General features: G+C 45.4%; 1 protein-coding gene across 2 annotated transcripts in view; it reads left to right on the top strand.

Annotated features, from left to right (window-relative positions):
* The first annotated feature begins 6334 nt into the window (after positions 1-6334).
* The window catches only part of STXBP1 (syntaxin binding protein 1), a 96625-nt gene continuing 82877 nt past the window's right edge, over positions 6335-20082 (top strand). Inside the window, exon 1 of one of the 2 annotated variants that reach the window (XM_053561722.1) lies at positions 6335-7215. In XM_053561722.1, coding sequence (XP_053417697.1) covers positions 7179-7215 — 37 coding nt within the window. In that variant the 5' untranslated portion in view covers positions 6335-7178. The remainder of the gene's footprint in view (positions 7216-20082) is intronic. The other variant, XM_053561733.1, reaches the window with a different exon arrangement.

Here is a 20082-nt window from a genome sequence, read left to right as displayed (position 1 = left end):
TGAGAAAGTTCTGTTCTTTATAAATTACCCACTCTCTGGTATTCTGTTATAGCTGCACAAATGAACTAAGACACTACAATTACTTAATGGGATATGTGCTAATTATTGAAAATACAGTTTTTTTTTTTTTTTTTTCAATTTGGCCGGGGCTGGGTTTGAACCTGCAACCTCCAGCATATGGGACTGGCGCCCTACCCACTGAGCCACAGGCGCCACCCTTGAAAATACAGTTTTACAACGATATTATGTCATACAAAGGAATATAGTAGAGCCTAATGTTGAAACTGTGAACTACTTCCACCTAGTAGTTTTAACATTGTCCAACCAATGATGAGTATTATTATATTTCCCTCTGAAATTTAAAATATTCTATTATGTTAATTTGTTGGGGTACCCTAGCTTGCCTCAGTACACTTTGGGAACCATGGGTCTGTGCTCTTTAAAAAAAAAGTTCTATCTATTTATTAACTGACAAATAAAAATTGTATATATTTATGCTCTTTTTCATTGATTAGATTTGACCCCCTCTCTTCTCAGCCTCCATTCAGCTTAAATTCCAAATCAGCCAGAAACAAAACATGTCTGAACAGAACAATTTCCCCAGCTGGAATGAAAACTCTTTCCTTTGGGATCTGACAACAATTTAATCTGCATAAAAGGTATGAATTGTCCTCTGATATCTAAGGGGTAAAAAAAAAGGCTATACTTATTTATTTTTAAAAATCAAATGACATCGGGTGGTGCCTGTTGCTCAAAGGAGTAGGGTGCCCACCCCATATGCCAGAGGTGGCGGGTTCAAACCCAGCCCTGGCCAAAACAGGAAAAAAAAAAAAAAATCAAATGACATCAGTTTCAAGCTCCCATTGGTTGAGGTCACTGAGACTTATAATATCTCTATCTCGCTTTTCTTCTTCTTTTTTGTGGCTTCTCCTCGTTCTTGGTCTTGTACCGGGACTTCACAGTCCAGGTCAAACTGAGCTGCTCCCATCAGCTATTTTCAGAGGGTTCCACTATAGCGCTGCTCACCAGTCCATGCAAAAAGCAGGTGGTCTTCTTGGCTATCTCTGCTGTCCCAGAGCTGAGAAGGACCTCTCCTGTCGCTCTAGAGGCTGAAGGTAAACCTTGTGGCGCTTGGTGCCCCAGCATTCCCATTACCACAGAGCAGTCCCAAGGCCTGCCCACTCGGGACCTTGAGTGAGTAGGGACACCAATGCCTTTTTGGGAACCCGTTACTTCTCCTTCTCACCCTTGGGGCACTCCAACCTTCCCCTTTCGGAGGAATTACACCAGCTTCCCAGAGTTTGTATGCAGGTAGTCTGGAGGACAAATGTGGCACTCAGATATGTTGTGTTGGCCAGTGTGATGTTATTAACATTAAAAAAAAAATCCATAGCAACACTTAAACATTGAGAGATGTCACAGTTTCTACAATCTAGACCCTTAGTTGCTGCACAGAAATCACTGGCTGTAGCTGAGCAAGGGCTGCCCCTCTAAGCAAGTCATGCACTCTGCAGTTGGCCACATCTGTAGTACCTCTACCTGACCCTTGAAATCCTTTGAGCTCTAGACCCTGGCATGAGCATTGCACCCTGACCTCAAACACACACAAAAAAACTGTTAACTCATTCTTGAGGGCAAGGATATCTCAAACTGAAGCAGCCCGGGTCCAGCTGCTCTTTTGTGCAGGGTTGCAGGATGGCAGTGTGGGTGGGTGAGGTGGAGGTAGTTTGAGAGATAGCAGCAGTAGAGAAAATTACTTGCTCATTCTCTGCCAATGAATCTAGCAGCAAATGAGTAAGACATGGACTGAACTCCATAACTCATACATTATTTATTTAGTACTGATTTAATTCAGTCCCATGATGTGTCATTTTTAACAGTGATATTAATAACTAACATTCACTGGATCCTTACCAGGTTCCCAGTCCTGAGTGAAGCACCTAAATAAATATTATTTCCTTGGCTCGGCGCCCATAGCTCAGTGGTTAGGGCGCCGGCCACATACAACGTGGCTGGTGGGTTCGAACCCAGCCCGGGTCTGCTAAACAACAATGACAACTGCAACAAAAAAATAGCGGGGCGTTGTGGTGGGTGCCTGTAGTCACAGCTATTTGGGAGGCTGAGGCAAGAGAATGGCTTAAGCCCAAGTTTGAGGTTGCTGTGAGCAGTGATGCCACAGCACTCTACCAAGGGTGACATAGTGAGACTCTGTTTAAAAAACAAACAAAAAAAAATTATCTCCTTGAATTCTTTAGAAACTGCTCCGAATCAAATGGCTCAGCAGCCAGGAGGAGGGGGTGCAGATGAATATGGAAAACTGTCGCTGACGATGCAGCTTCAATGCAGAAGGGAGGAAGGTGTAAGCCGGCTGAGGGTAGAGGGAAGGTCGGAGAAATGGCCCAGACTCTGACCTCAGGGCTCTCCAACAGGCCCCGTTTGTTTCTGTTCTCCTGGTTCATTCCACTGCTATTTCTGGCTCGTCTGTCTTCTCGATCTTGGTCCCTCCAGGCTTCTGTCTCTCAATCTGCGGTCACCCCTAGCCTCTCTCGGTTCGCTTCTGCAGCACTAGACCACCTGGCCTGCTCCCGCCGCCACGTGACCTGAGCATAGCTCACAGGACCCTTCTCTTACCCCCCTGACCAGCACCAGGCGCTGCAGAGGCTGCAGACCGCGCGTGCGCAGCCCTGGGCGCACCTGCGCGCCAGCCAGCTCCGTCCGCGGACCAACCCTGCGCATCCTGAGGTTGCTACTCCGCCTGGCCCCATCGCTAGGCCCAGGTCGGGGTCCCAGTTTGGGTTCTTATTGATAGTATTCTCCTAGCTAGCTGACCACCCAGCCAAGCCCCCGCTTAGGTCAAGGCACTGGGGCTGCGCCCTGAGCGCTGAACATTCTACCCCAGGCATTAGGAAGTCAGTCTCAGGTCAGCGCTTATAGCCATATGACCTTGGATAAGTGACTTGATCTCCTTGTGCCCCAGGAAAATGGGGATAATAATAGCATCGACCTCATAGGGCTGTAGTGAGAATCCAATGAAAATTCATGACAGCTGTTTGCATCAAACTCTCAGTAGGTGCAAATAAAGAATACATCACAGGGTACTTGGATTGGCTGAGGGAGGATTTCACCTCTTCAGGTAGCTTGAATTACGCCAAAGAGGACTGGAAATTTTATTAGGCTCTGTTTCACAGATGGGGAAACCAAGACTCAGAGGTGCTAAGAGATTTTAACACCTTCGCTAGCCCTTGCATCCATACCCAGGGCGATTCCAACCTGACACAGTCCAGAGTCAGGGGTTCCTGGATGAATTTCACAGTCTGTCACTCACTTGCTGTTTCAGGCATCCTATTTAACACCCCTTGTGATTTTTGCTATCCCAAGTGAACAACTCAGGTACACATCTGCAGGAAAGGATTTCTTTTGGGGGGCCTTCCTTCTGCAGAAAATAAGAGGCTGCTATATTTTATTTGTTGTGACTGGCCTTTGAGGAGGTTCTTGCACACAGATCCCAGGACACTCAGAAGTCCTGAAGCCCTGCAGCAAGGCCTACCCCCCAGGGACCCTCCTTTTTCCCACCCCACCTGGTAGACTTTCTCCTCTCTAGTCATACTGGTTGACTCTCAGCTCCTAGAAGAGCTGAACTTTCTGCTGTTGGGTCTTTGTCCTTACTGTATATGCCTAGACACTCTCCCTGTCCACTTCTTGCCTGCTTTTTACTCCTCCCAGGAGGCCTGCACTGATTGCATCCCAGCTAGTCCCCTGGGTCAGGAGCTCCTGCTCTGTTATCCACTCTCATAGCCACCTCTGCTTCAGCACTTGTCAGATCAGTATCTCCTTAGGTAGATACCAGTTTCTTCTTCTCCTCCTCCTCCTCCCTCTCCTCTTCCTTCTTTTTTTTGGAGACAGAGTCTCACTTTATTGCCCTCGGTAGAGTGCCGTGGCGTCACAGCTCACAGCAACCTCCAACTCCTGGGCTTAGGCGAGCCTCTTGCCTCAGCCTCCCAAGTAGCTGGGACTACAGGTGCCTGCCACAACACCCAGCTATTTTTTTGTTGCAGTTTGGCCGGGGCTGGGTTTGAACCCGCCACCCTCAGTATATGGCGCTGGTGCCCTACCCACTGAGCCACAGGCAATGCTCTTTTTTTTCTTTTTTGAGACAGAGTCTCGCTCTATTGCCCAAGCTAGAGTGCCATGGTATCAGCCTAGCTCAGAGTAACCTAAAACTCACGAGTTCAAGTGATTCTCCTGTCTCCTGAGTAGTTGGGAGTACAGATACCCGTCACAACTCCTGGCTAATTTTTCTATTTTTAGTAGAGATGGGGGCTCACTCTTGCTCAGGCTGGTCTCAAACGCCTGAGCTCAAGGGGTCCTCTGCCTCAACCTCCCAGAGTGCTAGAATTATAGGTGTCAACCACCCACCCAGTCTAGATTATTTTTTTTTTTTGAAACAGAGTCTCACTTTATCGCCTTCAGTAGAGTGCTGTGGCGTCACAGCTCACAGCAACCTGCAACTCCTGGGCTTAGGTGATTCTCTTGCCTCAGCCTCCCAAGTAGCTGGGACTTCAAGTGCCTGCCACAATGCCTAGCTATTTTCTTGTTGCAGTTTGGTCGGGGCCGTGTTCGAACCTGCCACCCTCGGTGTATGGGGCCAGTGCCCTACCCACGGAGCCACAGACGCTGCCCCTAGATATTAGCTTCTTTTTTTTTTTTGTAGAGACAGTCTCACTTTATGGCCCTTGGTAGAGTGCCGTGGCCTCACACAGTTCACAGCAACCTCCAACTCCTGGGCTTAAGCGATTCTCTGGCCTAAGCCTCCTGAGTAGCTGGGACTACAAGTGCCCACCACAACGCCTGGCTAGTTTTTGGTTGCAGTTTGGCCGGGGCCGGGTTTGAACCCGCCACTCTCGGTATATGGGGCCGGCGCCTTACCGACTGAGCCATAGGCGCCACCCCGATATTAGCTTTTTTTTTTTTTTTGTAGAGACAGAGTTTTACTTTATTGCCCTCAGTAGAGTGCCGTGGCATCACACAGCTCACAGCAACCTCCAACTCCTGGGCTTAGGCGATTCTCCAGCCTCAGCCTCCCTTAGCTTCTTGAAGGCAGGAACTGTCTCCATCTTATAGAACTCAATAAACCTTTGTAGACCCATTGACTGTAGGAATGACAGAAGCAGCTCTTGGCTATTCCTACTCCTTAGCTGCTAAGGAATTTTCCAGCTTCTAATTTAATTTTCACAGCAGATGCAAAAACCATGGAGTCTCTGCTGATATGTGCCAGCTGGTAAAGGATGGAGCCTGTGTCATTACAAGTGCATCCCAACCCTCCTCCCCACATTTATACATTATCTTTTCCTGCTCCAAATTCACCCAGAGCCTATCACTGTGTTTTCCAGGCAGAAGGCAGGACTGAGATATGAAGAGATAACACATTAACTCTTCCTTTCTCTATGAAGCCACATGAAAGTTCAACTGGGGTAGTTTGGGGTAGTGGTGAGAAAATGGTCAAATCACAATGTCTCTTGTCCTGGCTCAACCACCATTCACTGCCATGACTTTGGAAAATACCTCCTTAGTCCTCGGCTTCATTTCTTGTGGCTCAGTATAAACCAATGGTTCAAAATTCAGCTTCTAGAATTGGATCTTTTCTTTGTCATTAACAAAGCACTTAATGTCTCCGAATCTGTTTCCTCTTCTGTACAATATTATTATATTTCTTTTTTTTTTTTTTTTTTTTTTGTAGAGACAGAGTCTCACTTTATGGCCCTCGGTAGAGTGCCGTGGCCTCACACAGCTCACAGCAACCTCCAACTCCTGGGCTTAAGCGATTCTCTTGCCTCAGCCTCCCGAGTAGCTGGGAATACAGGCGCCCGCCACAACGCCCGGCTATTTTTATTTTCTGTTGCAGTTTGGCCGGGGCTGGGTTTGAACCCGCCACCCTCAGCATATGGGGCCGGCGCCCCACCGACTGAGCCACAGGTGCCGCCCATTATTATATTTCTTAATATGAAGAGAACCTAGCTCATAGAGCTGTTCCAGACATTTAATGAGCATTCGCTGCTTTCATTACTACTAGTTTTCCTGTCCCTCTTGATTTTTAATTTCATCAACTTGTTTTTCTCGAAAGCTAAAAGCAAGCCCTGAAACATCTCCCATCAACAGAATCCGGTGAAAACTGACCTGGAACCTTTTTTGGTAAATGTGGGGAAGGAGATACTGAGACCAGAGTCAGTTCTACAGTATATTTCTATTAGATTTGCGACGTAGAAACTTTTAGTCTCTGAGCAGGATCAGAATCCGTCTTATACACGGTTATAGCTCCAGTGCCTAGAACAGCGGCTTACTCGTAGTAGTGTGGGAATAATAAATATTAGCTAATGAATGGTACACAGCCTAACACAAGTCTAGTGCTTTTTCCATCATCTGAGTCTCAGTCTTTTCATCTGAAAATGAAGATTAAAACCAATGTCTAACTATTGTGATGATTTAGTAGGATGATGCCTGCAAGGCGGTTGGCACGGAGCTTGACTCGCAATAAGTTCAGTGAATGGTGGGTATATGGATCCAGGTACTTGCAGAGATAGAGATGTTGTCGCTGTACTCCAGGGCATGTTGTGGCTGGGAACGGGCACTACCAGTAAGAGATCTGTCTCTGAGTTACTTCTGTGGGCAGGGGAAAAACGCAAGCCTCCCAGAAAGAGGAAAGACAGGACCAGAGCGAGGTTTCAGGAGGACAGATCTTGTCAGCAGCCTGTGGCCAGGGATTCCTGTGTTGAACCAGCAATCGAGGGGACTTTAGGACCCTGTGCCGGGTGCGCGCGCGGCGCCTGAGGTGAGGGGGAGGGCGCGGCTCCCGCACCAGCCTGGGGCAGCTTAGCGCCCCGCCGCATCCCGGAGGGCGGGGCCCAGTCCCCGGGCCGCAGTGCGATTGGCAGAGGTGAGCGGATGACGCCAACGACTGGCGCGAGGCCCCGCCCCGCACGCCCCGCCCCCGCGCGCGCTGGCGGCAGGCAGCCTCACTCTGGCTCGCGCCGCGCCCCCGCGACGAGTCCGCGCATCAGTCGGTCCCCAGCGCGGCTGCGGGGTGGCAAGCAGCAGCTAGCCGAGCGCGCCGACCGGAGGAGGCGGCGGAGTCCGCAGGCGTCGCGTGAGGAGGGTCGGAGCCCGGAGAGTCGCGCTGCGCCATGGCCCCCATTGGTCTCAAAGCCGTGGTCGGAGAGAGTAAGTGGATCGGGGTCCTTCCCTCAGGCGGCGGCTGCAGCTGCCCGGGGGACCCCGGTGCGGTACCTGCCCGCAGCGCCCGGGCCTCCGCGGCCGGCTGTCGGTCCCCGTTCCCCCGGCCGGAGCCCTCTGGTTCGCAGGGTCCGGTTATTCAGACACCGCCCTCCCCGGAGGGAAGTCCCTCCTGGCGGCCCGGGCCCCGCTGCCCTCCGCTGTCCCCTTCCCGCGTGCCCCTTTCCCCCATTCCTCACCTTTCACTCCTCCCCTCCTCATCCCGCCCCTCCTCCTTCAACCCGTATCTTCCTTCATCGCCATCCTTCTGTTCTCTTTTCACCTCCATCCCCTTTCGCTTCCGTCACTCATTCCCTCTCTCCCTCCCTCTCCCCGTTTTCTCTCCCCTTCTCCCTGTGCCTCCTGCTTTACCCCACCTCCTTTCCCTCTTCGTCCCCCTCTGCCCTCCCCTTCTCCCCGTTTTTACCCCCTGCAGCCATCTTTCTCCCCTGCACCCCTATTCTTCTGTACCCTGGTTGCCTTCCCCCCACCATTTTCCCTCTCTCCTCCCTTGCTGTCTTTATTCCCTGAGCTCCCTGATTCCACTCCTTTTTCTGTCTCCAACCCCGCCTTTCTTCCCACCCTCCTTCGTGAATCGTGACGAGCAAATTCCCGGCCGCGTCCTCCTCCCCTACCCTCCCCGCACGGAGCGCGGAGCCGCGGTCCCCGGCTGCGGAGACCCACCTGGGAGCGGCGGGGCGCGCTGGATCGGCTGCTCCTGCCAGCTGGGGAGGAGACGCCTGTTTTCTGAAGGCTTAGCAGTGCTGAGGCCGCCTCACTCCTCCCCTTCCCGGGGATTGGCTTCAAGGGCGAGGTCTCATCAGGGTCCTGAACCCTCTTAAATCACTCGCGAGTTGAGGGAAGCCTCGGTGTCCGCCGGCTGCGCCGCTCTGCTCTGTGCCGCAGTCTGCAGTCTCGCTGTTTGCAGGATTCAACACTTGCCTGGCTGACGGTTTCGGGCAGCTGAAACCGCAGCTGCAGGGCGGAAATGGTTGTTTATGGGTTTGGATGAAAGGCATAACATGAATGGATTTTTAAAAATGGGTGATGGAGGTAGTCGGCTGCAGCGGAATGAGGGCTGATGTTGGGTAATATTTGGAAAGGGGCTTCCTCAGTTCTAAAAAAGATTGGTGATAACGTGGAGAAAAATAGTGCCTCTTTAATATTTTGGTTATTTGTAACCAAAAAAAATGTTTAAGGATTGCTGTAGCTTTTGCTGTCTCTTTTGGGATTAGGGGAAAATGAAAACTGGGCTCTTATATGTGGGAAAGGATAGGAAAGGAAAGGAAAAAAGATTAAAAATGGTGGAAATTTACAGTTTTCTTTCCAATGATTCTTTCCTGTTACAGTACACAGTCTCTCTCAATCTCTCCCCCCCTCCTTTTCGCTGTCAATGCTTTTGACTGTGTAGGGTATTATTTTGAGCTTCAGAACTGTTTATTTCTCCTCCCCATTCTTTCCATTGATATACAGAAAATATTCCTACTGAGGATTCTTTTTGTACAATCTTAACTTGATTTATTACATCAGAAGAAAATTATTATAAAAACTGACCTCCAAATAAACAATTTTAAAAAAATGTTCACCTGCATTACCCATGTAATAAAGGTTGGAATACTTGTACCTTCTATTTTCTAAGGAGAATCAAAGTGTTTAAGGCTGGGAAGACCCACACACATCTTCTAGTGTCAGGCACCCTCATTTTATCCCTGGAAAAGAAGTGGAGACTTGGAACAGTTAAACAACTTGCCAGAGTCAATGTTAATTAATTTTTTAAAACCTGGTGTCCATTTCTTTGCAAGACTAGTAAAAAAAACGACTTTCTTCATTATTCCACATGTGCTGTTTCTTCCCAATGCCCTGGTAATTAAATATAGAATAGAATGTTACATGTTGCCCTCTTTTTTTTTTTTTTTTTTGAGATAGAGTCTCTCTTTGTCGCCCTTGGTAGAGTGCTATGGCGTCATAGCTCACAGCAACTTTAAACTCTTGGGCTCAAGCAATTCTCTTGCCTCAGCCTCCGAAGTAACTGGGACTACAGGTGCCCACCGCAAGGCCCGGCTATTTTTTAGAGACAGGGGTCTTGCTCTGGCTCAGGTTGTCTCCAACCTGTGAGCTCAGGCAATCTGCCTCGGCCTCCCAGAGTGCTAGGATCACAGGCGTGAGCCACTGCGCCCAGACTACATGTTGCCTCTTTAAAATGTCATATTTGACCACTACACATTGAAGATAACCCTCAAGTATTAAAGAAAATAAACTTTTGCATCCTTTTTCAGGATCCTTCGTCATGCAGGTGGCTCCTTAATCCCCCTCTCCTACCTTTTCTAGAAGGAAGCATAAAGGTTAAAAAAAATTAATATGCAATTGGTCAAAATTCCTTATCTGAAATAAAGCAAAGCCATTGTATACAAAAATAAAACCAAACTAATTTTACTTAAAATTGGTAAATGTGTAAATAGCGTTCTATTCCTGTAACAATTGAGTAAGTATTAATTTTGGGAAAAAAACATCATTGTACTCCTCTGTCAATGACACAGATTAATTTTGGCTCCTAATTTGGTATGAAGTTTCTAGCTTTGTTTTTCTTACTAAAAAATAAAAGTAAAGATTTTTTTTAACTTCTCAGCACATCTCTGTGATTTAAATGTCACCTTCACAGCTGGTCTTCTCTATCTGGATTAACATCCCTATAGTTGTTTTTTATCATATTTTTTCATGATAAATGAAAATGTTTATTTTCTTCTTAGCAGTTAATTATCTGGACTGATCTTAATTCAGTTTCTTTTTCTTTGATTTTCTTTTTCTCTTTTTGGTCCTTGTTTGTTTCATACACTTGAATAAGAGAGCAGAGTGTTTATCTGACATGGTCTGGTGCCAGGAATAACTGGTGGCTGCCTCATAGTCCACATAATATTTGTTGAATGAATGAATATTACTAAGGATGCTAAGGAGAATAGAGAAATGTAGTTTTGGGTTCCTTATCCCTTCTGAGTTGAATTTGTTGACAGTGAGTAGCTACAGGTACAACAAAAGGAGTGGAGGTGGGTTGACTTTAGCTGTTGATTCAACAACCATTTGTTCCTTGTTATATTCATATGTCTGTCTTCCATACATGAATCACTGGCCGGCACTCCATTAACGCTGAATGAATGACCATAAAGTATAAAAATTAAGAGAATGGGCTCTGGAATTAGACTACCTGGGATAAAAATCTGACTCCTTACTTATTAGCTGTGTGACTTTGGTAAATAATCAAATCTTTTTGTGCCTCAATCTCTTCCTCTGCAAAATGGGTAATAATAGCACCGATCTTAAGGAGTTTTATGAGTATTAAGTGATGTGATGCAGGTAGGGAACTTCGCACAGTTCTTGCATGACACACAATAGATTAGATAAGTATAATCATTATGAAAAGATCCACGTAGAGTCAGTAAAAAATGTATTAGGGGGGCTTGGCACCTGTAGCTCAAGCAGTTAGGGTGCCAGCCACATACATCAGAGCTGGCAGGTTTGAATTCAACCCAGCCCGCCAACAACAATGACAATTACAACCAAAAAATAGCCAGGCGTTGTGGCTGGTGCCTGTAGTCCCAGCTACTTGGGAGGCTGAGGCAAGCGAATGGCTTAAGCCCAAGAGTTGGAGGTTGCTGTGAGCAGTGATGCCACAGCACTCTACCCAGGGTGACAGCTTTAGTGAAAGCTGTGAAAGACACAGTGAAACTCTGTCTCAAAAAAAAAAAAAAAATGTGCTAGGGGATTTGGTGATGAGATAGACTATCACTATCCCTTAAGGCTATGGTTTTGAGGGAGAAAGTGAAGTCTTGGATAAAGTTTTTTTTTTTTTTGTAGAGACAGAGTTTCACTGTACTGCCCTCGGGTAGAGTGCCTTAGCATCACAGGGCTCACAGCAACCTCTAACTCTTGGGCTTACACGATTCTCTTGCCTCAGCCTCCCAAGCAGCTGGGACTACAGGCGCCCGCCACAACGCCCGGCTATTTTTCTTTTTGTTGCAGTTTGGCCGTGGCTGGGTTTGAACCCGCCACCCTCGGCATATGGGGCTGGCGCCCTACTCACTGAGCCACAGGCGCCGCCCAGATAAAGTTCTTGAAGAAGATACAGACGAATTAGAAAATGGGAGACTGCTATGATTTAATAAAAAAAAAGAAAATGGAAGACTGTATAGACAAATTTGTAATGAGACCTCGACTTCTATTTCTAGTTCTATTCATCATTTCTTTTTTTTTTGAGACAGAATCTCACTTTGTCACCCTCAATAGAGTGCCCTAGCGTCATAGCTCATAGGAACCTTCAATTCTTGGGCTCAAGTGATTCTCTTGCCTCAGCCTTCAGAGTAGCTGGGACTACAGGTGCCTGCCACAATGCCTGGCTATTTTTAAGGGACGGGGGTCTCACTCTGGCTCAGACTGGTCTGGAACTCCTGAGCTCAGGTGATCTACCCACCTTGGCCTCCCAGAGTACTAGGGTTATAAGTATGAGCCACTGTACTGGGCCAGGTTATAGTTATTTCTTACAAGTTTTTCTTTTATGTTAAATCATAAGCTCCTTGAAGACAAGGACTGTATCTTGTTCCTTTTGGCATTCCCCATATTGCAGAGAATAGTTTGTTACATGTGGCAGGCAGGCAAGAAATATCTGTGGAATTGTTATATATCGTATTCAGCTCCCAGCCCTTACAGGTCTTTCCTAAATTTCTCAACATTGTATATTCTTTTTTTCTTTTTCTTTTTTTTTTAAGACAGAGTTTCACTGTGTCACCCTTGGTTGAGTGCCATGGCCTGGCGTCACAGCTCACAGCAACCTCAAACTCTTGGGCTTAAGTGATTCTCTTACCTCAGTCTCCCAAATAGCTGGGATTACAGATGCCCGCCACAACCCCTGGCTATTTTTTTTGTTGTTGTTGCAGTTGTCATTGTTGTTTTAGCTGGCCCGGGTTCGAATCCACCAACTTCAGTGTATGTGGCTGGCACGCTACCCACTGAGCTATGGGTGCCGCCCAACATTGTATATTCTTGACTCCAAAGCTGATATTCTGATGGTATATACTGATATTAAAATACTAAATCAATCTAGTTATTCAATGTCTTGAAAAGAAGGAAACTAGGCGGCGCCTGTGGCTCAGTGAGCAGGGCGCCGGCCCCATATACCGAGGGTGGCGGGTTCAAACCCAGCCCTGGCCAAACTGCAACAAAAAAATAGCCGGGTGTTGTGGCGGGCGCCTATAGTCCCAGCTACTCGGGAGGCTGAGGCAGGAGAATCGCCTAAGCCCAGGAGTTGGAGGTTGCTGTGAGCTGTGTGATGCCACGTCACTCTACTGAGGGCAATAAAGTGAAACTCTGTCTCTACAAAAAAAAAAAAAAGAAAGAAAAGAAAAGAAGGAAACTAATTTTTAAAGTAATTAAAGGTAAAAAAGTATGGAAAATCCTTCATACTGGTTAGTATGTAGTTGCTGCCCTGACCCCCTCATGTCTCTGCTGTGCAAGTGCCTTTCCTTGGAGCCCCTGGGTATTTCCATGACCTAGCAGCCAAGGAGACTCAGCTGAAGTCTCCAGAGTCTTGGGCCTATGTAATGCAGCCTCCATTTGGATGGGGTGGTACCTGTGTTTACTAGTTAAGTACTTTGCTTTATACCTATTCTCCTTCCTATATAGTTCCCAGGAAAGGGTCTGTGACAAACTGGTTAATATGTAGGTGGTCAACATAAGGAAGTAGGCCTACTGTACGAATAAATGCAGGTGGTACATGTCCAGTCCATGAAAATTAGACCACCTTAAGTAAGTGGTCAATGTGTAAGAAGGTGGTTATCTGTGGAAGTTCTACTGTAGTATTATATTCCTAAATTTCTTTCCAAAATTTATTTTGGGGTGAAAGAAGGGGGAGAAAAAAATTTATTTTGGGACATATGTGATAACATTGACTTTGGAATAAGGCAATTACGAGTTTTAATTTGGGAAGTCATTATCTATTTGTATCATTTTGGGCAAGTTAACTGAACTGATTGATTTGTAAAATTTGGATAATTGTGTTTAGTTTGCAGAGTTGTGAGCATTAGGACAATGTATATAAATTGCTAGCACAGTGCCTAATATATAGCAGGTGATTATTTTAAACAGTGGGTGTAGGCCGAGCCTAGTGGTGGCTTACACCTGTAATACTAGCACTTTGGAAGGCTGAGGTTATAGGATTGCTTCAGGCCGGGTGTTCGAGACCAGCCTGAGCAACATAGCAAGACTCTCTCTCTAAAAAAAAAATTAGCCAGGTGTGCTGTTACACACCTGTAGTCCCAGCTACTCGGGAGTCTGAGGCAGGAGGATTGTTTGAGTCCAGGGGTTTGAGAGTATAGTGAGCTATGATGATACCACTGCACTCTAGCTAGGCAACAGAACAAGACCTCGATTCAAACAAAACAAAGCTGGGCAAAGTGACCCACACCTGTAATGCTGCTCCTACTCTGGGAAGCCACGGTGGGAGTTTCCTTTGAACTCAGGAGTTTGAGACCAGCCTGAGCAAGAGCAAGACCCCATCTCTATTAAAAATAGAAAAATTAGCTGGGTGTCATGCTGAGCACCTATAGTCTTAGCTACTGGGAGGTTGAGGCAGGAGGATCACTTAAACCCAGGAGTTTGAGGTTGTTGTTAGTTAGGCTGATGCCATGGCACTTTAGCCTGGGTAACAGAATTAGACTCTGTTTCAAAAACAAAATAAAATGAAACCAAACATGTTGGCTATATCGGTTGAATATCCCTTATTTAAAAATGCTTGGGACCAGAAGTGTTTTTAGATTTGAAACATTTTCAGTATATTCTGGTTGAGCATCTCTAATCCAAAATCCAAAACAGTCCATTAAACATTTCCTTTTAGCATCATGTTGGTGCTCACAAAGTTTCATATTTTGAAGCATTTCAGATTTTGGATTTTCAGATTAGGAATGCTCGACCTATACTTTAATTCCTGTATGTATTTTTTTCCTTGAGACAGTGTCTTGCTTTGTCACCCAGACTGGAGTGCAGTGGCATGATCACAACTTACTACAACTTCTTACTCTGCTCATTTTTAAATTTATGTAGAGATAGGGTCTCCACGCACGGTATTGCCCAGGCTGATCTCCAACTCCTAGTCTCAAGTGTTCCTCCTGCCTTTGCCTCCCCAAATAGTGGGATTACATGTGTGAACCACCATGCTTGGCCATTAATTCCTGCGTCAGCAGTTCTCAACCTGTGGGTCGCGACCCATAGGAACTATATTAAAGGGTCACGGCATTAGGAAGGTTGAGAACCACTGTTCTGTTCTTTTACTTATTTGGGTTTTCCCAGAATGCTTTTTCAGTTAGTGTAGTAACTGCCTACATAGTTTTTGTAATCAATTTTCTTAATTTATTTCCTAATTTCAGTTTTCTCTATTTGTATATCACATTGTTTTGTGTGTTTCTTTTAAAAGTATTATATAATCCACCATGATTTCAGATGGGAAAGATAAAGCTCAAATTTTTTTTTTTTTTTTTTTTTTTGAGATAGTCTTACTCAGTTGCCCTGGGTAGAGTGTCATAGCTCATAGTAACCTCGAACTCTTGGGCTCAGGTGATCCTCTTTCCTCAGCCTCCCAATTATCTGGGACTACAGGTACATGCCATCACATTCGCCTAGTGTTTTTGTTTTTGTTTTTGTTTTTCCTGTTTTTAGTAGCTCTTGCTTAGGCTGGTCTCGAACTCCTGAGCTCAAGTAATCCACTTGCCTCAGCCTCCCAGAGTGTTAGGATTACAGGCATGAGCCATCACGCCTGGCCTAAATTTTTTTCTTTTCTTTTTTTTTTCTTTCTTTCTTCTTTATTTTTTTTTAGAGATAGAGTCTCACTTTGTCGCCCTTGGTAGAGTGCTGTGGTGTCACAGCGCACAACAACCTCCAGCTCTTGGGCATAGGTGATTTTCTTGCCTCAGCCTCCCATGTAGCTGGGACTACAGGCACCCACCACAATGCCCAGCTAGTTTTTGTTGCAGTTTGGCTAGGACCAGGTTTGAACCTGTCATCTTTGGTATATGGGGCCGGCGCCCTACTCACTGAGCCACAGGTGCCGCCTTAAATTTTTTTGTTTTTGCAGTTTTTGGCCCAGGCTGGGTTTGAACCCGCCACCTCCAGTACATGGGGCCAACGCCCTACTCCTTTGAGCCACAGGCGCCACCTAAATTTTTTTTCTTAATGGATATTTATATGCCAAAGAGGTAGACACAAACTCTGGAGGCAGTAATTTACTCTAGATTAAAATTCAGTAATTCTGCTATTAGCTGAGGATGTTTCATTTCCCTAAACTCTCACACTTGCATAGAGAAAGTGTGACATGGACAAGTCACCCATAGAATTGTATTTAACTTTGAAGTGAAATAAATGTTCATATTTAGTACCCTCCTCCCTGGAGACTGAGGCTACACAATTAAATATTGAAATCCTCTTTCTCAGTGTAAATGATTTAGATTGGCACTTTTAAACAAAGGAATTCCTCTATAATGTGCATTTCAAATGATATTCCAGGGAAGGTTCAGGAGTAGCAGATTTGTGTATTTGTATAACAACTTACTTTTACTTTTAGAGTTCTCTCTTTTCTTAAAACATTTTTAAAAAATTATTCAGACATAATTCACATAAGATTCACCCTTTGAAAGTGTAAAATTCAGTGGATTTTAGTATATTCACAGTGCTGTGCAATCATCCCTAATAGTTAATTATAGAATACTGTATTTTCATCACCCCAGCAGGAAGGCTATTAGCAGTCATTTCCCATTCTTCTCTCTCTCTAGCCCTGGCAACTGCTAATCTACCTTCTGTCTCTATGGCTTTGCCTATTCTGGACATGTCGTATAAACAAAATAGAATAAAATACCATATGTGGTCTTTGTGTCTGGTTTCTTTCACTTAGCATCATGTTTGCAAGGCTCATCCATGTTGTAGTATAACTTGGTACTTCATTCCTTTTTATGGCTGGATAATATTCCTCTGCACAGCTATATATACCACAGTTTATCTACTCATCAATGGATGGACACATAATGGTGGTCTGACATTTGTGTATACATTTTTGTATGGATATGTATTAACATTTCTCTTGATTATATTATGCCTAGGAGTGGAATTACTGGGTCAGATTGTAACTTTTTTTTTAACTTTTAGAGACATTGCCAAACTAACATTACCTCTTTCTGTAAGTTAAATTTTGCCCTTATTTAGGGTTACGTAGGATTCGCAGTATATTAAATTATTAGGTGGTGAGAAAGTGCAAGTTTCAGTGTTTCTTGGCAAAGCTTTGACTGACCCTATGTCATCCATGAGCCAAGGACAGAGCCAGGAATAGAATCCAGAGGACCTGTCTGCCATATGGATCCATTACATTTTAAAAATAATTTAGGGGGAAAAAATTCTTTCAGTTATCAAAAATCAAGGAGTATTCTAGAGATTTTTATGGTTGTTAAATCTCTATGTATGTTAAAAAGAAAAAAAGGGTGGCACCTGTGGCTCAAAGGGGTAGGGCGCCGGCCCCATATGCCAGAGGTGGCGGGTTCAAACCCAGCCCCAGACAAAAACTGCAAAAAAAAAAAAATCAAGGAGTAGAGGTTAAGAGTACAAGCTCTGCTACCTGTGAGCCAGAACCCAAATCTGAAAAGATGGAGAAGTCTGATGGTTCCAGCCAGATCACCAGCATGCAGATCCTGCCTCTGCTTCGTCTTACCAGAGCACATTCCCTACCTCTGTGCCTCAGTCTTCTCATCCGTAAGGGGTAGGGAGTAACATCTCTCTCACAGGATTACTGTGGACATTAAACAAGTTAACATATACAAAGCACTTAGCAGCGTGCTCGGCACTTGTTTAACACTATATAAACTATTAAAATCATGATACCTAACTTGTAACTTTGAGGAATTATTCTAAACTCTTTGGGCTTCATTTTTCTCAAGGTGAAATAAGGCTAATGATAGTAATTTATGAGATTCTTGTGAGGATTAAATGATTTAAACCATCCAGTTTAGTGTTGCTGTTGAAGTAAATAAAAAAGAAAAAAATAATGATTCAAACCATGTGAAGTGCCAAGCACAGAGTCTGGCACCTAGTGATTGATACTTTCAGTTTATATTGTTGTAGTTTCATTCTAAGCAAAGCAAATTCGATTTAGATTTGAAGTTCAAACCAATTGATCATAATCTCTAGTTCCATAAATACTGAAGCCACAGCATAAGAGAGTCTGAATTGACTTGGGAAATGCAAATTTTAAAGCTTTCTCTGCCTGGATATTTATATTGGGAGGAGCTAAAGGGGAGATTGATGAAAAAAAAGGAGTATCTGTCTTGCATAGGCTGAGTCTTACATCTCTTCTCTCTCCTGTCTTCCACCTGTGGTTTGGTCAGAGTGCTAACTAAGAAGATGACACCTGAGCCCACCTGCCAGCCACTTCTGAGCACATAGATAGGATGGGAGGGGTCTGAGTCCCTAGACAAAGGTCTCTGTACTCAGTTCATCCCCTTGTGGAAAAAAGCAAGACCAGTGAAGGAACCTTAGATTTTTTTTTTTTTTTGTAGAGAGAGTCTCACTGTACCACCCTCAGGTAGAGTGCCGTGGCGTCACACGGCTCACAGCAACCTCTAACTCTTGGGCTTACGCGATTCTCTTGCCTCAGCCTCCCGAGCAGCTGGGACTACAGGCGCCTGCCACAACGCCCGGCTATTTTTTTGTTGCAGTTTGGCCGGGGCTGGGTTTGAACCCGCCACCCTCGGCATATGGGGCCGGTGCCCTACTCACTGAGCCACAGGCGCCGCCCGGAACCTTAGATATTTTTAATCAGTAAATAATCTGGTGGAAATGTTGGAGGGATGGATATAGAGTGGATGGTGAGAACATGTTTTTTCTTGACCAGCAGTGATTCAGAATTTTTATGAATAGTTTTGGCTGTAATAAAGTAATCTGATTACTTTATTAGAAAGTGTGTGGTCTAGGCAGGGTGCAGTAGATCACAGCTGTAATCCTAGCACTCTGGGAGGCTGAGGTAGGTGGATCACCTGAGCTCAGAAGTTTGAGATCAGTCTGAACAAAAAGCGAGACCCTGTCTCTACTAAAAATTGAAAAAACTGAGTGTTGTGGTGGGTGCCTGTAGTCCTAGCTACAGGGGGATCACCTGATCCCAAGAATTTGCTGTGAGTTATGACGCCATAGCACTCTACCCAGGGTGACAGAGTGAGACTCTCTCAAAAAAGGAAAAAAAAGAAAGTGCATGCCTCTGCACCTGTGGCTCAAGTGGCTAAGGCGCCAGCCACATACACCTGAGCTGGCGGGTCCGAATCCAGCCCTGGCCTACCAAACAATGATGGGTGCAACCAAAAAAATAGCCAGGCGTTGTGGCAGGCACCTGTAGTCCCAGCTACTTGGGAGGTGGAGGCAGGAGAACTGCATGAGCCCAGGAGTTGGAGGTTTTGTGAGCTGTGATGCCACAGCACTCTACCTGGGGCGACAGCTTGAGGCTCTGTCTCAAAAAAAAAAAAAAAAAGAAAAAGAAAGTGCATGTCTGAAGGAGAGAGCTTCTTCTTGCCCAGAACATTAGGATGTCCAGCTCGTTCTGATGCCAACACAACAACGAACCTACATGGGCAGGAACATTTACAGCTATTTTGGTTGGCAGCAGTTCTTAAGGGCTGGAATCTGGACCTTTTGTAGGTCTCCCTGGTGCTCGAGGATTGGTAGCCTTCCCTCCGTCCCCCTTTCCTCCCTCTTTCTGTTGTTTATGGGGACATCATGAGGCAAGGTGGGCTTGCTTAGTTAAGAGAGATTAGCCTTTTGGAGCCAGAGGAATTTGGGGGTGAATTCTAGCCTTACCACTTAGTGTTTCGTGACTTAATTTGTCTGTGCCTATTTCCTTATCTCTAAAATGGGGCTAATTATATCTTCTTAGCACGTTTGGCAATAGGCATAATGCATTTAAGTGACTAGGACAGTGCCTGGCACACGGTAGGTTCTTAGTACATGATTGTTCTTATCACACTGGAGCCTGGCATAAGCTGGGGAGCTCTTGGTGATATTCAGCCAGAACCAGAGATGCATTCTCTGTTTTTTCCTTAATATATATATATATTTTTTGGATTTTGGCCGGAGCTGGGTTTGAACCCACCACCTCTGGCATATGGGACCGGCGCCCTACTCCTTGAGCCACAGGCGCCGCCCTTTCCTTAATATTTTTTAAGGCCAAGCACAGTAGCTTATGCCTGTAATCCTAATACTCTGGGAAGCTAAGGCAGGAGGATTACTTGAGCTGAGGAGTTTGAGACTGAGCAAAAAGCAAGACCCCATCTCTACTTAAAATAGAAAAACTAGCTGAGTATAGTGGTGGGCGCCTATAGTCCCAGCTACTCAGGAGGCTGAGGTAGGAGGATCACTTGAACCTGGGATTTTGAGGTTGCTGTGAGCTAGGCTAATGCCAGGGTAGTCTAGCCTGGGCAACAGAATGAGACTGTCTCAAAAAAAAATTTTTTTTTCTTTTTAACTTTTAAATTGTGAAAGTAGAGCTCATTGTTAATTTAAAGAAGAAAATCAAATCCTATAGAAGGATGGAAAGAGAAAGTGCCTAGTTGCCATTCCCTCTCTCCTTCCTCCTTTCCTACTCCCTCCTAGCCTGGTTCTCGTGCCTCTTGTTCCCGTCCTGGGATAGGAAGCCCCAGATGGCCTACAGTGGTCTCTGCCCCCTGGTATTTGCACCATATTTAGTCATTTCCTATCTGTGTCAGGGCTGGTCTATGTGACTGATAGGATGTGGCAAAAGAGATGATATGT

This window comes from Nycticebus coucang, chromosome 2 (assembly GCF_027406575.1).
Source record: "Nycticebus coucang isolate mNycCou1 chromosome 2, mNycCou1.pri, whole genome shotgun sequence".
Classification (NCBI taxonomy): domain Eukaryota; kingdom Metazoa; phylum Chordata; class Mammalia; order Primates; family Lorisidae; genus Nycticebus; species Nycticebus coucang.
The sequence above is the reverse complement of the archived record's forward strand: the minus strand, read 5'-3'. Positions and strand labels throughout refer to the sequence as shown.